General features: G+C 41.7%; 1 protein-coding gene across 1 annotated transcript; it reads right to left on the bottom strand.

The window, feature by feature from the left end:
- Nucleotides 1-565: 565 nt before the first annotated feature.
- On the bottom strand, nucleotides 566-1,240 carry LOC133825177 (secreted RxLR effector protein 161-like). The gene has a single exon (XM_062258158.1). It carries the CDS (start codon nucleotides 1,238-1,240, stop codon nucleotides 566-568), a length of 675 nt encoding a protein of 224 aa, XP_062114142.1.
- Nucleotides 1,241-23,057: the final 21,817 nt, after the last annotated feature.

Here is a 23,057-nt window from a genome sequence, read left to right as displayed (position 1 = left end):
AAGCATAAATCAACACAAGTATATATACTGGTTTAGAACTAGATCAATGTGATCTTGAACCTAATCCAGTTTTAGGAACCACTATCTCTTCTTTATTCAATTAACGAAATGAGTACAAGACTTCAATGGAGCTTCTTGGAACAATCTTGGATCAAACTCTCTAAACACTCAATCACACAGATGTTTTCCTCTCAATCCCTAAGCAAGCACTTTCCCAACAGTTTTGTTTCTCACTACAGTTCCCCAAACCTAGCTCTCAAAAACTTTCTCAATACTCAATCTTGATTTCCACACTTGAGCTCTTTCTCTTCTAATCTGGTGTTTCTGCTGTTCAAACTATATTTTCTCTATACTAACAAGTGGATCCAAGTTGTCCTTCTATAGACCAAGGAAAGAAATAACCCTTAAGTTAATAAGGTTGTTATGACAGTTGAGAACCAAACAACCCATTAACAGAATTAGTTGGAATTTGGAGAAACTACTCCCACAAATTCCACCTAGATTCTTCAAATCACAACCTAAATAGAATTCCACTTGTAGAGAAAGTGATCCTATAGTTCCAGCATTAGTTACCAAGGTTGAGCAAGTTTAAGCAATGCTTAAACTTGTTCACAGGTAGCACCTTAGTTCCTATATCAGTTGGATTATCCTCAGTACCAATCTTGTCCAATGATATCACATCTTCCTCTATCTTTTCTCTTATCCAAAACAAACGATTGTCAATGTGTTTGCTCTTCTCATGGTATACTGGATTTTTACAGAGGTGAATTGAAGATTGACTATCTGAGTATATCTTAGCTTTACCTTTCATCATCTCTAGATCTTGTAGCATTCCTTGTAACCATATTGCCTCTTTGAATGCTTCGGTGGTGGCCATGAACTCAGCTTCAGTTGTTGATAGTGACACCACTGACTGTAGTTGGGACTTCCAACATATGCAATCTCCATTTGTTTTTAATACATATGAAGTAGTTGACCTCCTTGTATCCTTACTTGCTACATAATCTACATCTACAAAACCTTCAAGTGTAACTTTGTGATCCATCTGCTTGTATCTCAGTCCCATCTCAGTAGTTCCCTTTAGATATCTAAGTAACCACTTAAGAGCATTCCAATGCTCTAATCTGAGGTTGGACATAAACCTACTAAGAATGCTTAGAGCATGTGCTATGTCTGGTCTAGTGCTGACCATGATGTACATTAAACACCCTAGTGCCATAGCATAAGGGACTTTTGCCATTTCCTTTGTCTCCTCGATAGTCTTTGGACTTTCATCTTTTGAAAGTACAAATTGTCCTCCTAGAGGTACTGAAACACTCTTTGAATCCTACATGTTGAATCTCTGAAGTACCCTCTGAATATAACTTGCTTGTTTAAGATTCAGAATCCCATCTTTTTTGTTCCTTGTCACTTCTATCCCAAGTATCTTTTGGACTTGACCGAGCTCCTTCATTTCAAATTCATCTTTCAGCTTGTCTTTGATGCATTTTATCACTGTCTTGCCCTTCCCCATAATGAGCATATCATCTACATATAGTAGATTGCAATGATCAGCACTAATGTAGATTGCTCAAGATTTTTGTAGTATAGGCAATGATCAAACTTTGATCTAACAAACCCAATGTCTTGAACATAGGTGTCGAATCTCTTATTCCATTGTTGTGGTGACTGTTTAAGCCCATACAGTGACCTTCTAAGCTTGCACACCATCTCTTTGTTGCTTGATTCCACATGAAAACCAGGTGGTTGATGCATATAAATGTCCTCCTCTATAAAACCATTTAAGAAGGCAGTCTTGACATCAAGCTGTTCTACTTCTAAATTTTGTTGTGCTGCAAGATATAACATCAATCTTATAGTCTTATACTTTACTACAGGTGAGAACACTTCATTTTAATTGATTCCTTCCACTTGTGTAAACCCCTTTGTGACGAGCCTTGCTTTGAATCTCAAAGTCTCATCTTTACTAATACCTTCCTTCACCTATAAAATCCATTTACATGAAATCACTTTCTGACCTTTTGGTTTTGTAACTAAATCCCATGTTCTATTTTTGCTCAATGAATCCATTTCTTCATTCATTGCTTGACTCCATTCAGCCTTATTCTTCCCTAAAAGAGCCTCTTCAACACTGCTGGGTTCTGGTATGTCAGTTTGCTGCACTGATGCAAGTGCATAAGCCACAAAGTCAGCTTCAACATATCTTGCTGGAGGTTGTATAACTCTTCTCTCTCGATCTCTTGCCAGTTGATACCCAGATAGATCAGGTTGTTGTTCTATTGCATCTAGCTCAGTTTCAGATTCACTTTGCTCATTCATATCAGTAGTAGCTTGAGTATTTCCTTCAAAGTTCTTAGCTTAACTTCAAACTCAGCCATGTTCCTTTTATTTGTTCCACCTGCATCATTTGAAACACTACCAATCTCAACTTTCAAGTGAGAAAAATTATGCTCATTAAAGATAGCATTTCTTGAAATTATAATTTTAGGCTTACCATTTTGATTAACACAAAGTCTATTATAACCTTTAGTTCCTATAGGGTAACCAAGAAAAATTCGCTTGACAGATGTAGTGCCTAGTTTGTCATTGGACTGGTGTGCATATGCTGCACTACCAAAAACTCTCAAATGTTTCAAGCCTGGGGCTTTTCCATACCACATTTCATATGGAGTTTTCAAATCTATAGATCTGTTAGGACTCTTATTTATCAAATAGCATGCAGTAGCAAGTGCTTCTCCCCAATAAGATTTAGACAACCCTGAACTTACTAGCATGCACCTAACCTTATTTAATAGAGTACGATTCATCCTCTCGGCAACTCCAATTTGTTCTGGAGTACTAACTACTGTCCTATGTCTAGTGATACCATAATCATTGCACAACATGTCAAACTCATTGTTTATAAATTCTAAGCCATTATTGGTTCTAAGAGTCTTAATTCTAGAGTTTGTTTGATTTTCTACCTGATTTTTTCCATACTTTAAAATTTTCTAGACATTCATCTTTAGTCCTAAGTAAATATACCCAAACACATCTAAATAATCATCTACTATAGACAGAAAGTGTTGACCCTGATTTTGGTCAACTGACACGAACTCAAAATGCTTGATGTGGACAGATATGTTGGAATGAATATAATGACAAAAACAGTAAAGCACACAAGAATTTATAGTGGTTCGGCCCCAGAAACTGGTAATAACCTACGTCCACTTGAGCTATTATTGATATAAGATCTCCAAGGAGTGATCAAAGAACTAGGGTTCTACCTCATCTCTCTTATAATCCTTTACTCACTATTTTCGGCCAAGAACTTTTCCAAGAGCTTTGCTCCGGAGCCCATAATTTCGAAAAATCCAGACGTTCTGCCGAAGACCTTTCCGACTCAAAGCTTTTATTTTTCTGAACCTCCAACCTTTACCCAGGTAATCTCTTAGTCTTTTAAACTCTTCATGATGCCATGCATTTTGTTACTATGTTCTGTGATTTCTTGCGTTCTTGAGCAGAAATTTGTGAGGATCTTGTATAAACCGTCTGATGCTTGATAAGAGAGTGTATTTCTGCTTTATATAAGTTAGGAGTTAGTTCGATAGTAAGGATCATAGATTTAGGGCGTAAAATTGACGTAAAAATTCGATCTTTAAGCTAGTCGAAAAACTGGGTTTTTTCCCGCCCTTTAGGAGTTGAAAAAGTTTATTTTCAGAAAACGTTTTATTTCCTTTTTGATCCGTTTTTCAAACTACTAGCACCAAATTTAGTGTATGGATAGGATGCTGCTGGTCAATAGACACGAGCAACGTTATCCCAATCTCCCACATAAATCCCCAGGCTACGTGTCTTATCTCCTCCTTTGTCTGTTTGCAATTCATATGCAAGACCCTTGGGGAGGAGAAAGACCCATTGAAGACGACCTCCTAGCTCAGCTGCTTGAAGGTGAAGAACACCCTTCTACTTTGATACCAGACATTCCTTTCTCTCGCCTTAGCCCAAATACCTCTCCAGTTCCAACCCAAAGGATGGCTCGTACCAAAACCAAAGCTCGAAAAAGAAAAATTCCTAACACCTCATGCCAGCCTACTGCTGATGCCCCATCGACCAGTGGTTGAAGCGAAAATGCTCCTGACGCCAATGTACAAAGGCATGCCCGTCCTCGAAATGCTACTAAGCCGGATGTCGAGTGGCATGTTGTTCCTGAGAGTAGAGTGATGATCAAGATGATCGCCAACTACTTAAATAAATATAAGCTGACAGGGGTGACCATGGTCAAACCTTCCCTCGACCAAAGGGCCAACTCGCCAGGCGGGGCCTACAACGCCTGGTCGCGGTTTCACATTGAGGCAGGTGCCACTTTGCCTCTTCACTCATTCTTTCAGGGGGTGGCAAATTATTTTGGAGTTACCCCCTTTCAAATTACCCCAAATGGATATAGAATGCTTGCCGCACTCTATATCCTTTTCAAATTTAAAAAATGGCCAGAGCCCACCCCCATGAGGTCAACTTCCTTTTTGACCTTAAGTCCAACCCTAACCAAGAAGGCACGGGGTTTTTCCATTTTTGCCACCAAGAAACCGGGCGCACCTTCCTGACTGACACTACCCACATCTCTAATGTGGGGAGGTATCACCAGGAATATTTCCTTACACCTGACTTGGTTGCAGACAACTTGGCCTTCACCCGAGGAGGTAAAAATTCTCACGTCTCCAGCTTCTTCACTTGGTGTTTTTCTTCCACAATGTCCTGAATTTTCAATGTGTTTCAGGCCCATGGTTGCATCCAATCCCAACTCCAGGGATGGAGTCAAGGGCGGCACTCTTAGTCAGCATGCCGAATGCTGATAAGAGTGTCAAAAATTTAGTTACAGAGGCTAACCTTAGGCTGGCCGACCTCTGCAATCTCCAACCAGCGACGAGTGAACCTTCGGCGGAAGATGCTCATGCCGAAGTGGAACCCGAGCAGCAGCCCCAAGCGTCTCCTCCGCGGAGGAGAACAACTAGGGTTACGATTAGGGAACCCACCATCCCTCACCGAACAGAGAGACCCTTGGCTCCTGTGGGCAAAGGAAAACAAAAGGCTGCTGAGCCTATTGAACTCTTTGCTGCTCGTCGGATGAAAACGGTATACAAATCTTGCTTTTAAACCATTTGCCAATTCCATCTCATCTATTTGATGGGGATGGCAACTTTAAGAATGCTCCTTCCTTAAATTCAGATTTCTTCCAGGCAGTAGGTAGTTCAGTAAATAATGTAATGACCAGTAGTTGTAGCGCGGGTACTATACTTGTAATCCTTTTACTTTCATTCTTTTACCCTGCGTGACCATTTAGTCTCACTGCTCGCGTTGCTTCCTTTTGTGCAGATATGGACTCTGAAGACGTTTTTGAGCACTACCAGGCTGTCGCTGCCTCTTCTGTCCCGAAGAAGGATAGCAAGAGGGCTCGAGGGGAAAGCAGCAAGACTCCCTCGAAGAAGGCTCGAACAGACAATGCTCCAGCTACCGCCCCCTCAAAGGAGAACTCACCACCTCTGCCCTCCCCCGAGCAGCCGACTCCCACTCCTGCTGACCCCCAGCCTTCTTCTAAGTCTCCTAAAAGGGAGGCATTGAACACCCAGCCTGAAGGCTCCCTGCCCAGCCTTGTGGTAGGCTCAGCCAGGGAGAGGATATACAAGCTCTCCAAGCACAAACGCAGCCAGGCAGCCATTACTGAAGTTGTCTCCATGGAGGCTAATCAAGTTGTCAATAGAGGGCTGAATGAGATAGTCAGCGTAAGTTAACTCCTTCTGCCCTAGCATTTATTTTTGATTCCTCATTCTTACTTTATCTTATTCTCTGTCTTTAGGGGCTACTGACTTTAACTGCTGGCTGGCGCCATATTGGGGCGTTGGTTTCTCGGGGAAAGAACTTTGACTCCAGGCTTGCCGAGAGTAAGCAAGCACTCGAGGCCGCCAACAACGAGCTTCTCGAGGAGAATAAGGAGCTGTCCAAACAGAAAGAACAATTGTGCGAGGACAAAGCTAATCTGACCCAGGAGCTGCTGGCAACTCGAGAGACCTTGAGAAAAGCCAACGAAACCAAGTAAAAGTTCAAGGAAAGCGCAAAGCTTAACCATCAAGAATGTGTTCAGCTTGAGCTTGATCTGATCGCCAGCAGGCAGGAAGTGGAGGAGCTTGGAAAATGAGTGCGGGAGCTCGAGGAGGCTGGGGCCAGGGATTTGAAGAAGTACAAGGAAGCTACTCACCTCTGCTTCTATGAATTCTGGAAGCATAACTGGGAGGCTAACTTCAACTACTTGTCCGAACATTTAAAGAGGACTCTGATGGTGCAGTGCGCCATCTGGCTGGAAGAAGAAGAAAAGGCCAAAGTGCCTGCCTCTCCAAAGATCTCCCTAGCAGGGGGGATTGATGGTGCGGATGCTAAAGCTGGTCCTTCGGCCGACCAAGGCACTCCTCACAACCCTCCAGCTCCTTAAGAAATTTTTTTTCTTTTTTATTTCATTTACACGGCTCACGGGCCGTACTGTAAAGACAATTTGTTTTTGTTGCTGCAAGGGCAGTTACTTTTTCTTTTATTTGAATAGTTACATCCGAGCAGTACTGCTCGCAGTGTATAAGAAATCCTTTTAATATTATAATATATTCACTTTACTATAATATCTGTTCGCATGACCGAACCTAGCATAGTACTTTGGCTTGATTTGACAAAATATGAATTTTGAAAAATACTCTAAGTACCGTAGCATGCTTTCACTTATTTTGTTCATGTGTTTACATACCTCTTGGTATGCTTTGCTATCGGTGTACCTTATATGCCCCCCAAGTGACTGAGGAGCTTTAGGTCCTTGGTCACTTGCCCTGACCACGACCTGTACGAACATTACTGCTCGGTAGGAAATGCAACACTTATAATACAACAAAACAACACACGTAATTAAAAAATACTTGTAAAAATAAATTTACAAAGGTTGGCAAGAATGACTGGCTGCACACAGTCCCTTATAATTCTCGTATTAAAATGGACTAAACATGTCTTTATGAGTGATCTTAAAAAGATCTTACACTTATAAGCGATTAGCCATGTAACATGGCTAACCCTTTTTTCAAAACTTGTAAAAAGTAAAAATTAATGCAAGCTAGTCCTTTAAAAAGGACTGTTTACTGATAGTACTTGCGCAGGTGTTCTCCATTCCAATAGCGTGGAATGAGATCTCCATTTAAGCGTGCAAGCTTGTAGGTGCCTGGATGAAGGACTTCATCAATCTGGTAAGGTCCTTCCCAGTTTGGTCCGAGTACTCCAGCAGTTGGGTCGCGGGTGTTTAAGAAAACTCGTCGAAGTACTAGGTCTCCTACGCTAAACTTTCTTTCTTTCACTTTTGAGTTAAAATACCGGACGACTTTTTGCTGGTACGCAGCTACTCGGAGTTGGGCTCTTTCCCGTTTCTCTTCAAGCGAGTCTAGGGACTTCATCATAAGTTGGCTATTCTTGTCCTGATCGTATGTGATTCTTCGATGTGAGGACGGATCTAACTCGACGGGCAACATAGCCTCATACCCGTATCCTAAAGAAAACGGGGTATGACCTGTCGCTATTCGATGAGAAGTTCTATACGACCAGAGTACTTCAGGTAGTTGTTCTGGCCACACTCCTTTAGCGTCTTCGAGCCTTTTCTTCAGGGTATCTTTAAGTGTTTTATTCACTTCTTTGACTTGCCCATTTGCTTGTGGATGTGCGACTGAAGAAAAGCTTTTGATGATTCCATGCCTTTCGCAGAAGTCTGTGAATAAGTCATTGTCAAACTGGGTGTCGTTGTCTGAGACAATTTTTGGAGGCAAACCATATCGGCAAACAATGTTTTTGATGACAAAGTCAAGAACTTTCTTGGTCGTTAGGGTAGCGAGCGGCTCAGCTTCGGCCCATTTGGTGAAGTAGTCGACTGCTACGACTGCGTATTTTACTCCACCCTTTCCCGTTGGCAAGGATCCAATCAAATCTATACCCTATACTGCGAAAGGCCAAGGACTCTGCATCTGCTTTAACTCGTTGGGAGCTGCGCGTGGGATCTTGGAAAATCTCTTACATTTCTTGCATTTTCGCACAAACCCCATTGAGTCTTCGTTAATAGTTGGCCAGAAATAACCCTGCCTCAGAATCTTTTTCGACAAGCTCTACCCCCCAGTGTGATCCCCACAGAAGCCTTCATGTACTTCCCTCATTAGTTCTTTAGCCTTTTCTGGTGTAATACATCTGAGCAGTGGCATGGAGTATCCTCTTCGGTAAAGAACACCATCGACCAGTATATACCTAGCAGCCTGTCTCTACAGAGTTCTGGCTTTGTTTCTATCTGTTGGTAGTACACCATTCGTGAGATACTCCCACTACGGTGCCATCCATGTATCCTCCATCTGGATTTCCATATTGGTCTCATTTTCTCATATGCTCGGCTCGCATAATCTTTCTATTGGCACTATTTAAAGTGTCAGCATCCTTTGCACTCGCGAGTTTGGCTAAAGCATCTGCGTTTGAATTCTGATCTCGGGGAATTTGTTGGAGGGTATACTTCTCGAATTGTGCCAACAAATCTTTAGTTTTGTTTAAGTAGGCCACCATTTTGAGGCCCCGTGCTTGATACTCCCCTAAGATCTGATTCACTACTAGCTGTAAATCACAATATCAAGCACTTTTATACTCATGTCTTTGGCCAACCTTAGCCCTGCGAGGAGTGCTTCATATTCGACCTCATTGTTTGATGCGGTGAAATCGAAACTAATAGCGCAGTGAAATCGATGCCCTTCTGGCATTATCAATATCACTCCTGCTCCTGCGTGAGATTCGTTGGACGATCCATCCGTGAATAACTTCCACGAAGGAACTTCTACTTGGGGCTCGGGCGCACTAGGTTTTTTGCATTGCTCGTTGTCTAGGAGCTCAGTGAATTTAGCGATAAGGTCAGCCAAGACTTGTCCTTTTACTACTGCTCGCGGTGAATATGTGATATCGAACTGCCAGAGTTCGACTACCCATTTTAATAAGCGCCCAGCCGCCTCCGGCTTTTGCAGAACTTGCCGAAGGGGCTGGTCAGTTAAGACTGTGATGGGATGGGCTTGGAAGTAAGGACGTAACTTCCTTGAGGCCAAGATTAAGCAATAGGCTAATCTTTCGATGGGAGGATACCTCAATTCGGCCCCGATTAACCTCTTGCTTACATAGTAAACCGCCTTTTGTACACCTTCTTCTCGTACTAGTACCGCACTAGCAGCAAATTTGGTGATCGCTAGGTAAATGAACAAAGTTTCTCCGTCTATGGGTTTTGATAAAATAGGAGGCTGCGCCATGTGGGCCTTTAAGGCTTGGAAAGCCTGTTCGCAGTCCCCAGTCCATTCGAACTTCTTGTTGCCTCTAAGTAGATTAAAGAAAGGGACGCATTTATCTGTCGACTTGGAAATGAATCTACTTAGTGTGACAATTCTTCCAGTTAAACTTTGCACATCCTTGATTTTCATCGGCGATTTCATGTCGATCAGGGCTTTGATCTTGTCGAGGTTGGCCTCGATTCCTCTTGAATTAACAATGAACCCCAAAAATTTCCCTGATCCTACTCCGAAGGAACATTTCAGAGGATTTAACTTCATCTGATATTTGTTCAGAATGTTGAAACACTCTTGTAAATCCTTTACATGTCCTTCTGCCTTTTTTGACTTTACCAGCATGTCATCCATGTATACCTCAATGTTTATTTTGATCAACTCCTTAAACATGTGGTTAACTAATCGCTGGTAAGTCGCACCAGCGTTTTTTAGTCCGAAGGGCATTACTTTATAACAGTATAACCCTGTATCAATCTGAAAGCTAGTGTGATCCTCGTCAGGGGGATGCATACTGATCTGATTGTATCCTGAGTATGCATCCATGAAGGAGAGGATCTCATGTCCTGCAGTTGCATCGACCAGCTGGTCGATTCTCGGGAGTGGGAAGCAATCTTTTGGGCAGGCTTTATTGAGGTCTGTGAAATCCACACAGGTTCGCTATTTTCCGTTAGGCTTGGGAACCAGTACTGGATTAGAGACCCATGATGGATAAAACGCCACCCTAATGAACCCATTCTCCTTCAGTCTTTCAACTTCCTCTTTTAAGGCTTTCGATCTATCCTTATCGAGCAGCCTTCTTTTCTATTGTATGGGTGGAAAACTCTTGTCAATGTTCAGGACATGGGTGATAACTGTAGGATCTATCCCAGCCATGTCTTTGTGTGACCAGGAAAAAACTTCCTAGTTCTTTCGCAAAAATTCCACCAGTGCATGCTTCGTTGTTGCTTCTAAATTTTTCCCGACCTTTACAACTCTGGTCGGGTCTTTTTCGTCAAGTTGGACCTCTTCCAGGTCCTCGACGGGTCCAACATCTTCCTCATAATCCCCAAAGCGAGGATCTAAATCCCTATCCTCACTTTGGGAAACACCTTATTTTGTGACTCCATCACCGGATTGGGCTTGTGTATCAATAGTCATCTGCAACCTATCTGGGGGAGTGCTCCTCGACATTCCCTTCTTTGCCTTTGTAACTGAGGCGTTGTAGCACTCCCTTGCTTCCCTTTGATTTCCCAACACGCATCCTACCCCTGCATCTGTCAGGAATTTCATGGCCAAGTGCCATACTGAGGTGACGGCCTGAAGGTCAACCAGTATGGGCCTTCCTATGACAGCATTGTACACCGAAGGACAATCGATTACTATAAAAGTAGCGAATAATGTCCTGGTAGCAGGCGCTGTACCTGCTGTTACTGGAAGTCTGATTGACCCTGCCGAGGCGAGTCCCTCACCAGAGAAGCCGTAAATCGTTTGGTTGCAGGGCTCCAAATCCTTGACGGAAAACTTCATGCGTTCCAGTGAGGATTTGTACAGGATGTTCACTGAACTTCCTGTATTGACTAGTACTCTCTTCACCATCATGTTGGCGATTTGAACGTCCATGACCAGCGGATCGAAATGTGGGAACCGGACATGCTGGGCGTCGCTATCAGAGAAGGTTATTTCACCATCCTCTGATCGAGCCTTCTTTGATGCCCTATCCTCCACAGTCATCATCTCGATGTCCTGGTTGTGACGTAGGGTCCGAGCATATCGTTCCCTCGCCTTTCCACTGCTTCCCGTGAGGTGCGAGCCTCCACAGATGGTGAGTAAAGTGCCAGCTACGGGGTCAGGCTGCAAAGGTGGTGAGCATTGGCGTGTGGGTGCACGCTCGTTGCCAACTGGAGCCTCTCGTTGGGAATTTCCTGAGGCTCGTACATATCTTCTCAGGTGTCCTTGTCTAATAAGGAACTCGATTTCATCCTTCAGCTGGTTGCATTCATTTGTATCATGTCTGTAGTCATTATGATAACGACAGAACTTGGTAGTGTCTCTCTTCGAAATATCCTTTCGAATGGGAGCGGGTTTTTTATGAGGCACACTAGAACTCGTGGCCTGATACACCTCTCCTTGAGACTCGAAAAGGGCAGTGTAGTTAGTGAACCGTGGTTCATAAGGGTTGCCCTTGGTGGGTTTATTCTCAGAGGTGGAAGGCTCATTATGCGGCCGTTTCCCCCCATTCTTTCCATTGCCATTATTGTTCTTGTTGCCTTTGCCGTTGCAATTGGGTTTTGACCCATTGGCGGCTTTGGCGGGCTCGGTAATCCCCTTATCCTTGCCTGGGGGTTTTCCTTCACCGTCGATGGCATCTTTGAGCTTAATGTACCGATCAGCTCTATCCAAAAATTCTTGAGTAGTTTTAACTCCATGCTTCCTGAGGCTACTCCACAAAGGCGTGCGGCGCCTAACTCCCGCAGTTAAAGGCCATCATCTTGCCCTCATCACCCACTGTTTTGGCTCCAGCCGCTGCTCGCATGAAGCACTGGACGTAATCCTTCAGTGGCTCTCCTTCTTGCTGGCGTATCTCGACCAGCTGATTCTCCTCAGTTGGGTGCACACGACCCGCATAGAATTTTCCGTAAAATTCTTTTACGAACATCTCCCAAGAAACTATACTTGCAGGAGGGAATTTGAAAAACCACTCCTGTGTAGCATCAGAAAGTGTTGCAGGAAAGATCCTGCACCGAGCTTCTTCGGACACTTTCTGAATGTCCATCTGTATCTCAAACTTGTTGACGTGAGATACCGGGTCACCATACCCGTCAAAGTTCGGAAGTGTGGGCATCTTAAAATTGCTAGGAGTTTCTGCCATAGCTATCCTTTGAACGAAAGGAGTGCCTCTTCTCCTGTTGTACTCGATATGAGATGTCCTTCCCCCGACCAGCTGTTGTACTGCCTGGTTCAGGGCATCTATTTGGGCTTGCACGGCTTCAAGAATTTCCGGGGCCTCTGGTGCTGGGGGAACATACTCGTCGTGCTGTTCCCGGTGATCGTTGAGCACATCTCTTAAATCCTCGTCTCTTTGCCGCTGCTCGCTTGCTCCGAGCCGGTTAAAGACGTTATTTTGCCTGGGTTGCCCCCCAACGTCACGTCTCTCGAGTTGGTCGTCTCTAGGTGGTGGGCTTCTGCCCCCACCTCTATCTTCATTTCTCCGACCGGCATTTCCTCTGCCTGAGTTGACCTCATTGTAACCATGGCCATCTATGAACCTCGACTGGCTATGGTGGGATCGAATGTTCCCTCGGTTTCCCCCTCGGGCTGGAACTTCTCGAGCGTTAGAGGGTGGCCTGCGTTGGTCCATAGGTCCCCATGCATTATCATGTAGTGGGGGGCCCCGGACCGCAGAGCTTATCTCTAAGTTCCTTCTGTTGTCAGAAGGACGCTGCCCTCTGCTTGGGGGGTTTGGCTCTTCGCCCCTATGGCGTCTAGGAATTCGGGGCTGTTGCCCAGTCCTATTCTGCCTTGGCTGTGGGGGAATGTCACGACCAGCCTGGGATGGAGGCTGCGCTTCAGGATCCCTTGGTGGGACATCCCCCTGAGGCATTGGTGGCTGCTCGGGCCTCTGGGGGCTCGAGGGCTGGATCAGCGGGCTAGGATTGGGACCCCTTTGGGGTGGCCCATTTGAAGGTTGATCAGGCTGTGAGGCAGGTGCAGCCTGATTCCTAGCCAATTGTAAGGCTGCTTCGAGGGCCGCCATGGCCTCTCTCTGACGGTGGTCCATCTCCGCTTGTCTCTCACTCAATTCCTGGCGCTGTCGCTCAATTTCTTGTTGCTGCCGTGCCATGATCTCAGCAGCAGTTTCTTGGCTGGCCCTCAGATTGGCCAGTTCATCCTGTAATACCCTCAGGGTATTCCTCAATGTCTCGAAATCCAGTTCTTCCTCATCAAATTCCAAATGTGCTCATCTTCGGTCACGTTTGGAGGAGGAGGCGGTTGAGATGGTGCAACGCCAGTCGCCTGCCCAGTCTTTTTTGTTGTTTTCACCATTTATATTTCAGCAATATTGTATCAAGCTCTCAATGAAAGCACCAGAATGTTGACCCTAATTTTGGTCAACTGACACGAACTCAAAATGCTTGATGTGGACAGATATGTTGGAATGAATATAATGACAAAAATAGTAAAGCACACAAGAATTTATAGTGGTTCGGCCCCAGAAACTGGTAATAACCTACGTCCACTTGAGCTATTATTGATATAAGATCTCCAAGGAGTGATCAAAGAACTAGGGTTTTATGAGTTTCACCAACCTTTGAAGAATCAACAATATATCCTAATGTATTAGCTCTAACTCTCTCGTAAATCTGCAATCTCAAGTAATCAAAAAGCAAAAGTCCCCTCCCTTGAGCTATCCTTTTCTTATTTGTAGGCTCAAGGAGGATTACAGGAACCTGTTACAGATATTATTTCCTAAATAATCGGATACTCAAGAAATCATGGGAGAAAATCTCGGATAAGATCATAACTGCACAAGATTTTCTCAAACATAGTGAGTATACGACCAACCTGGTCATGCATAACGTTTGAGCGTTGCACCATAGAAATGTTTCTGGTCGATGGTCGAACAAGACTTCCGCCAGGTGTCAGCCACGTGTACTAAACGCCTGCCATGTCACCCATGCCTATTTTTTGGATAACATAAAGTAATGCTTACCTGAGTGTGTTGGTATTTTGCTAGGCCCCCATAAATCTGAGTGAATGTACTCCAAGACTCCTTTGGTATTGTGCTTTGCTGCAGTGAATTTAATTTTATGTTACTTTCCAAATACACATGCTTCACAGAAAGGTAATGCACAGGTCTTCATCTTGTCTATGCTTCCTTGTTTGTGAACCTCTCTCAGCCCCTGATCACTGATATGTCCCATTCATTGGTGCCACAGATCAATCTCAATTTCTTGAGTCTTAACAACAGATGTTTCAGCAATGGCTACAGTTTCTTATTCTAGCACATACAGTCCATTGACTCTTTTTCCTTTCATGATCAGTAAAGATCTTTTGTGATCTTTAGGTTCCCATTCAAATATTTGTAGCCATATCCTTCTTCTTCAAGAGCTCCCAAGGATATTAATTCCTTCTCAGTTCGGGTATGTGTCTCACATTGTTGAGCACTTTCACCACTCCATTGAACTGTCGAATTTCCACCTTTCCTAGACCAATTACCCTGCAAGAAACAACATTCCTCATTAGTACTCTACCACCATAGTTTCTTTATAATCAAAAAATGAATCTAAGTTAGGACACATATGGTAAGTGCATCCTGAATCAAGGATCCACTCTTTGATATTTGATTTCTCAGATATTGAGAAAAGTTCTCCTTCTGATGAGCAGTCATGTTTGGTTTCTGCCATAGCTACAGAATCATTCTGAGACTTCATTCCTTGCTGGTGTTTGTTCTCATTACGAAATTGATTGTAGAAAAGTCTTCTCTGGTCCTGGTTTGATCTGGACCCTTGTTGATTTCTTAACAGATTGCAGAATCTCCTGATATATTCAGTTTTCCCACAATGATAACATGTTCTTGAATCTTTTCCTCTTAATTTAGAACGTGAGTGAAATGGTGTATGGCTTCATGAAGAGCTTCTCTTTGTTGATCTTCCACGAACAAAGTAAGCTTCATCCTTCTTGGATTCTTTCTCCAATTGAAGTTCAAAGTCTTTGGACTTCAATGCTCCAAGAACTCCATCTAGTGAAATGATATATCTTCCATACTTTATTGCAGCTTTCACTTCTTGGTATGCCATTGGTAATGAGCACAACAAGATTATTGCTTGGCTTTCCCCATCCACCTTGTGCTCGATATTTTCCAAACCTACAATGATTTCATTGATTTTTTCAATGTTTTCATCTAAAGACATAGCATGATTCATTCTAAAACCATAAAGCCTTTCAAGTAAATTAATTTTGGTAGAAACAGAAGGCTTTAAATATAATTTTTCCATCTTATCCCATAATCCCTTTGCCGTAGTCTCTGAAGTCAATTTCCTTCGTACTCCATTTGATAGGTACATGATTATGGTGTAATAGGCCATTTCTTCCATCTCAGCTATTTCTTCAGGTTTCTTATCAACCAACAACTTCTGATCTCCAAGAATCTTGGCCACTTTCTGGTGTACCAAAATTCATTTAAGACTTTCTCTCCACAATGAGAAATTGTTTGTACCATCAAATTTCTCAAGCTCGAACTTAGCCATGGTTAACATAGTCTTCTAGCTTGTGTTATGTATAAATTGTAATGTGGAAGCTCTAGGATCTTAAACTTTCTTCTCCCGTTTTGATCTGAAACCTGGCTTTGATTTTGTTGGAAATGAGAATAAATTTCCCAGTTCAAGAACCTCAGATGAATCTCAGTGAACCAGAGATGAATCTAAGAACACAAATCAGTAAGACTAATTATCAAACAGTTAGAAAACAAAAAATATGAAGGCATAAATCAACACAAGTATATATACTGGTTCAGAACAAGATCAATGTCATCTTGAACCTAATCCAGTTTTAGGAACAACTATCTCTTCTTTATTCAATTAACGAAATGAGTACAAGACTTCAATGGAGCTTCTTGGAACAATCTTGTATCAAACTCTCTAAACACTCAATCACACATGTGTTTATCTCTCAATCCCTAAGCAAACACTTTCCCAATAGTTGTGCTTCTCACTACAGTTCCCCAAACCCAGCGCTCAAAACCTTTCTCAATACTCAATCTTGATTTCCACACTTGAGCTCTTTCTCTTCTAATCTGGTGTTTCCGTTGTTTCAACTAAATTTTCTATGTACTAACAAGTGGATCCAAGTTGTCCTTTTATAGACCAAGGAAAGAAATAACCCTTAAGTTAATGAGGTTGTTATATAAGTTTAGAACCAAACAACCCATTAACAAAATTAGTTGGGATTCGGAGAAACTACTCCCATAAACTGTTTATACAATCATCTTAGAAATATTTTTTTTATTATATTGGAATTGATTTCCAAGATCTTTAAATCAAATTTTTATATTTCTTTTTAGTAATGGATCTTTATTTTCTCACAAAGGTAAAATTTGGGAAAGTCTTATAATAATATTGTGATCTTAATTTAATAAACATATTTGTTATAATTTATTGATGTATTTGAACTTAGCATAAATATTTGAGTGGTATAGAACTAATTTTAATGTTCTTGTATACCGAAGCATTAGTGGGGCGATGCGAGACTTTAGGCGGAGGCCTTAATAGTTGGTAATCCTGATATCTTAGATTTATTTAAGCTCGATTATATTACAACTCATTAGAGTGTTTTAATAACCTGTGTCAGATTTGATCATGTGTAATTGATGATGGTTTAGACATGAACCTAAATGCCCAAAATAATTAAGTATTTGTAATTTTCCACAATTAATCCGAGTATGTTATTCGGAACTTAAGAAATCGTAAATGGCTTGCCTTTTTATTGATCAGTTTTAGTCATATATATATACATACAAAATAATAGAAAACAGGAAACCAGAAAAATAGAAAACTTAGAGCTGTAATTCTAATCTAATTCCTAAACTCACGATAATTCTTATCTAATTCCTAAACTCACAATTAACCATATATATATGCACTACATTAAAAAAAATATCTCTATAATATCTCAATCCCCCCTCAAGTTGGAGCAAGAGGATCATAAATGTCCAACTTGGAAAGTAGAAACTGAAATTGACGAGTCCCCAAAGGCTTGGTAAAGAGGTCTACAAGATAAACTATGGAAGGAACATATGAAGGAAGAATAGTCCCATCTTGGATGGCATCACGAACAAAGTAACAATTTGCTTCAATGTGCTTTGTGCGTTCATGGAGGACATAATTCTATGCAATATGTAAAGCCGACTGGCTATCACAGTAGAGACCAATAGCAAAGGGGTGTTGAATCCCCAAGCTTAGGATAAGACTCTTAAACCATTTCAATTCCCAAGTAAGGGAAGCCATAGAACGATATTCGACCTCTACCGAAGAACATTTTACAGTAGGTTGTTTCTTGGTTTTCCAAGAAATTAGGGAATGACCAAGAAACACAAGCCAATCCGTGAGAAAGTGGTGAGTAATGGGGCAAGCTTCCCAATCAGAATCACACCAACTTGTCAAAGAGAAAGAGCTATCAGCTCAAAGTAAAATTCCTTGTCCTGGAGAATCTTTCAAATAGAGAACAACACGCAAGGTGGCTTCCCAATGTTCCTGTCTCGGTGCTTGTAGGAACTGTGATAAAATGTGAATAGAGTATGCCAAATCAGGATGAGTGATCGTTAAGTAAATCAAACGACCAACCAAATGTCAATAAGGTTCCAAATCAGACAAAAGATTCTTGTAGCATGATCAAGTCGATGGTTTTGCTCAATGGGAAAAGATGCGAGCTTGGCACCAAAAAGACCAGTCTCAGAAATAATGTCAAGAGAATACTTTCATTGACAAAGAAATATACCATCAAGACTTCGTGCCACCTCAATCCCAAGAAAATATTTAAGAAACCTAAGATCCTTCATATGAAAATCAAATAACTTTTAAAGGCTCTTAAAGCAGTAGAATTATTCCCAGAAATAATTAAATCATCAACATACACCAAAACATTGATTTGAATATCACCCTTAGTATAAGTAAAGAGAGAATAATTAGAATAGAATTGTTGAAAACCATACTCTTTTAAAGCAGTAACAAGTTTGGCAAACCAACAACGTGGTGCCTGTTTCAGGCCATAGGATGATTTTTGAAGAAGACACACCATATCAAGTTAAGATGACCAAAAACCAGAAGGAAGCTTCATATCAACTTCCTCATTGATATCCCCGTGCAAAAAAAGCATTATGCACGTCTATCTAATGCAACTCCCAATTTTTAGATGCTGCAATGGCTAAGAAAGCACGAATCGTAAACATTTTTGCAATAGGTGCAAAAGTCTCGTTATAATTGATCCAGACAATTTGATGATTACCAACAACAACCAAACGACCTTTTAGTCGTTCAAAACTCCCATCATAGTTGTACTTGATTTTATAGATCAATTGACTACCAAGAGCACATTTACCAGGTGGTAATTTTTCCATAATCCAAGTACCATTATCTTCTAAGGCACGAATTTCTGTTTGCATAGCATGGTGCCATCCTACATCTGTCATAGTCTCTTTAAATGATTTCAGTTCATAACTTGCAGTAACAGTGGCAAAAAAATTTCGATGTCTAACATAAAATTTGATAAAATTAATATAATGAGTTATAGGAAAGGGCGTACCTGAGGAAGCGGATAGCGCAGATGAAATTGGAGAGATAGTAGATGGACTTGCTGTGATAACAATGTTAGTAACATAGTCACAAAGTTTAATGGATGGAACCTTTTAACAAAACCCATGTCCCATGTGAGTCTCATTGATAGAATCCAGAGCAGTCTTTGTTGGACTCGATTCTGGGTTCGGACCAGACTGTGATTCATTGGCTGCAGGAGAGAAAGTGGGAGAAGGCTCTAAGGTAGTAGTTGTTGGGCTTTGGGTCGTGTCATGTGGTGGGGAGGATTCGTTTGTGGGCTCAAGTTCATTAGACAATGATTCAGGATCCCCCAAAATAGTAAAATCAAAATCATCATCACCCAAATTCATGCTTCCAAAATAATATTTAGAGCTAATAGGAGTAGTAGTATTTTAACAAAAGGAAATCGACTTTCAAAGAACATAACATCCCTAGAAACAAAAAAACTTTTATGTTCTAGATCAAAAAGTCTCCACCCTTTTTTACCAAAAGGATACCCAACAAAGACACATTTTCAACTTCGACATACAAATTTATCATTCTTAGCTCGTTCATTATGGCAAACACATGAAGACCAAAACACCCACAATTCATCAGAAACAAGCAAAGTATTAAATAAAACTTCGTAAGGTGTTTTATTATGAAGAACACTAGAGGGTGTTTGATTGATCAAATGAGAAGCTGCCAAGACACATGTAACGCCCTGGATAGCCAAGACCGTTACACTGTGTACTTATAAAGGTGCAGGACTTGCTAATCAAGTCATTAGTTTGAAAACGTGTCACTAAATATGTAAAAGCAAAGACTAAAGAAGGTTTTGGTCTCAAAAGACTAATTTCATAAATTTAAACTGTAGTAAACATGGGATCCCATATGAAAACAAGGTTAGAACAAGTTTACAGACTCTCAAAAACACATGAACATCCACTAGCCATACTAAGGCAAAACAGACAGTTTTTAGGTTCCATGTCCTTGCTTGATCTCAACCGTGGCGGCCGAGCACTTGGCTATGTACATTCTGCTCGCTGAGCTCTCCAATCAGGGCTGATCTAACTTGCCCTTGCCTTTACCTGCACCACGAAGCACCCGTGAGCCAAGGCCCAGCAAGAAAACATCATAAATATCTCAAACAATGATAACAGACAAACAGTTCAGTAAGCATGTACTCCCTCCAGATAATCCTCAACAGATATTCAGCATATGCAATCCAATACAAGATACATTCTATCACATATAATACTCATGTCACATAATATTCAGGGCCGACGACTTAGGCCGCACCCTCTGTTTAACCCACTGACTCCGGCCCGCTTAAACCGAGCTCAGTGCATAATAAGCTGTCCTCGGCTACCAGTGGCTGAGCCGCGCCCTATGCGCTAGTGGAACCCTTGGCGCCCTTAGGCCGTTGGTTCACTAAATGGCTTACATGGCATAATACCATCTTTTCAAGCATTTACATTAGGGAGCCCTTAGTCCCGTCTCATATAATCAATCAGGTGCAGTTTTCTTACCTTTAGTCTGTGCGATTATCGAATCACGAGCAATTCCCCTCAAGCACGATCCGGTCTCAAGCCTAAGCTTTTATCACCTAGTCACAACCAAAGTATAGGGTTCCATTAATACTCCAATATAGGTTTCCAATTACAAAACTAACCCCCGGGATTCCAAATTCCACCAAGCACGGTGGTGAAACCAAACCCGAGCACACTGGACCACTTTCCCGTGCTTAAAACCCTAAAAAACTCACAAGGGCTGCGACCCCCAAAGCCTAGCCGTGGCCCTTCCTCAAAAAAGAACCTACTCCCATGCTGAACCACACATGCGCCGCGACCCTTGCCTTGGGTGCCGTGGCGCTCCCCCTTGGCCGAGCCTCCTTGGCTTCTTTACATGCTAGGGCCGCAGCGCTCTAGAATAGAGCCGCGGCCCTCCCCTTCGAACCCAGAATTTATACCATTCCTAAGCCTGAAACCTCACTTTAAACCACCCCAAAGCTTCCCAACCCCTAACTAATTAATTCCCAACTTCTTTGGCATGATCTAAACAACATAATTCCCAAGAAAACACAACCTAACACACTCTAATCTCCTCCTTTGAATTTATGAAACCCAAGTGCTCTAAACACTCAAACCAGCCACTCAAACTCAATTTAAAAACTCTAAATTTGGAGTTGAAACTTACCTTTGCTGTAGAGTCACTTCACCAAGCTATAGCCAAGCTATGTTCCCAAGTTTTCCCCTCTTAATTCTGCCTTAAACACCAAAACTATACTTGTTTAAGCACTTAACCAAAACCCCGCTAGAACTCAGAATTTAACCGCAGAAAATATGTTTAGATGCTTACCTTAATCCCTGTTTTAGTTCCTTGATTTACTCCTGAGCTAAACCTTCAATTCCTCACCACAAATCCAAGAGATTCCAGCTTGTTTCCCCTTAGTTTTCTGTGTTCATTTCCTTGGTTTTCCCTTAAGCGTGAAAGAGAGCTGAGACTAAGTTTAAGTCTGTTTGTGTTTTTCTTCTAAAAGCTTCTCTATGTCTAACTTACTTGTTAAGTTAATCCCGAGGCTCGGGGTGCCGGAACCGTCCCCGAGGCCAAAATGGTAAAATCGCCCAATATTCCCGCCTAGACATACTAACCTCAAATATATCTCCATATATTTATTTTCATGACCCGATACTCCAAATCGCTACCTGCTATCTAAAAGTACCCCCGACTTATCCAAAGTCATAACTTAAGCCTCGTTGTGACTTTTCCCGCTATCTGACCCTAGAATCGTCTTGAGTCGTGCTCTGTGAACCTGTCCACATAATAATGTAGTTCTCACATATATCACATATCATATTACCACACAATATAATCAGTTATCATATAAACATTATTAAACATATAATTACTCATTAAATCTCAATTATTCCATTAATGCCCTCCTGGCACACTAATCAAGGCTCTTAAGCCTTATTAGCGAATTTGGGTCGTTACAACACATTCACCCCAAAAATAAAGAGGAAGATGACTTTGAAAACGAAAAGCCCTTGCCACTGTTAAAATATGATGATGCTTACATTGAACTCTGTCATTCTGTTGTGGAGTCCCCACACAAGAGGTTTGAAATAAAATCCCATTTGAAAGAAAATAATCTGTCAAATAGTTAAACTCCGTCCCATTATCACTCAGAACAACCTTAACTTTTTGACCAAATTGTGGATCAACCATAGCAAAAAATGACATAAACATTTTAAATACCTCCAATTTATCAATCAACAAATAAACCCATACAACTCGGGAAAAATCATCAACAATAGTAAAAAAAATAGCGAGCCCCACAAGAAGAAATTGTGTTGTAAGGACCCCATAAATCGCAATAAACCAATTCAAAAATTCGAAAGGCCTAATGATCACTAAGAAAAAAAGAATCATGAGATTTTTCGGCACGAGGGCACACATCACATGCCTTATTTAATTTATCACTAGAATTACGTAAGAAAGGTAATGACTTTACTACTTTCTTTTAAGGATGTCCAAGACGTTGATGCAAAAGTTCCAACAAAGATGAAGAACCATCCAATGAGATAGCTTGCACTTCCCTCTTTAGTAGCAATTATTTTTTGGCCTTCAGGGTGTCCAACGGGACATTCGACAATATCATGAACATCAAACAAATATGATTCATTCCCTATCACATGATTAGAAGTACCTGTGTCGACAATCCAAGAAATCTTAGAAAACTCACCATGTAAACGGTTGGTATAGGATTGAGTATTACGAAACATAGTAGCTATAGTCTGCAATTGTTCTACACTCAAATTAGGAAGAGAAGCTAGAGTGTTTGACATGCTGGTCGTAGCGATGGAAGTAGTTGCCTGTCCGTTGACCGGAGCTCCAACCATAGTGTTGCAGCTGTCTACCGCCACCGCTCGCACAGTGGCTCCTCTACCACGACCTATCGCAGGTGAGTCTGTACTACGACCACCACTTCCTTTGTTGCGAGCATAAGTGGCTCCTTGAGTGGGATGTCTATTGCCCCACCATTCTAGATACCCATGAAGCTGAAAACAGGTAACGATGTCATGTTCAGATCGATGAGAGAAAGAACTCATTAGCCTAGATTTGTCAATCTTCTCTAGTTTCGCTTGGCCACGCCCTTCCTAACTAATAGTGAAATCCACCACTTCTGGTGGAGATTCTCAAGCATGATTAATTCCACAAACACATTCATCTTGAGTAATTTGTTGACATGCACGATCATGAGAAGGTAAAGGTTCTTGAGACAACAAAGTAGTATGTAAGTGGGCATAATAATAAGAATTTACACCCATAAAAAATTGATGAAAATGCTCGTTACTTCGTCGTTTTTCATGTTCCTTACCCAAATTACATTTAGAGTTTCCACAATTACATGTCATAATGGGTTCATGAT

The sequence above is a fragment of the Humulus lupulus genome, chromosome 3 (assembly GCF_963169125.1).
Source record: "Humulus lupulus chromosome 3, drHumLupu1.1, whole genome shotgun sequence".
NCBI lineage: Eukaryota > Viridiplantae > Streptophyta > Magnoliopsida > Rosales > Cannabaceae > Humulus > Humulus lupulus.
Note: the sequence above shows the minus strand (reverse complement) of the source record. Positions and strands in the feature narration are given on the sequence as shown.

What these genes read in the sequence shown, in the direction of transcription:
- LOC133825177 (XM_062258158.1), bottom strand. Translation starts at nt 1,240, where the DNA reads ATGGCAAAAGTCCCTTATGCTATGGCACTAGGGTGTTTAATGTACATC.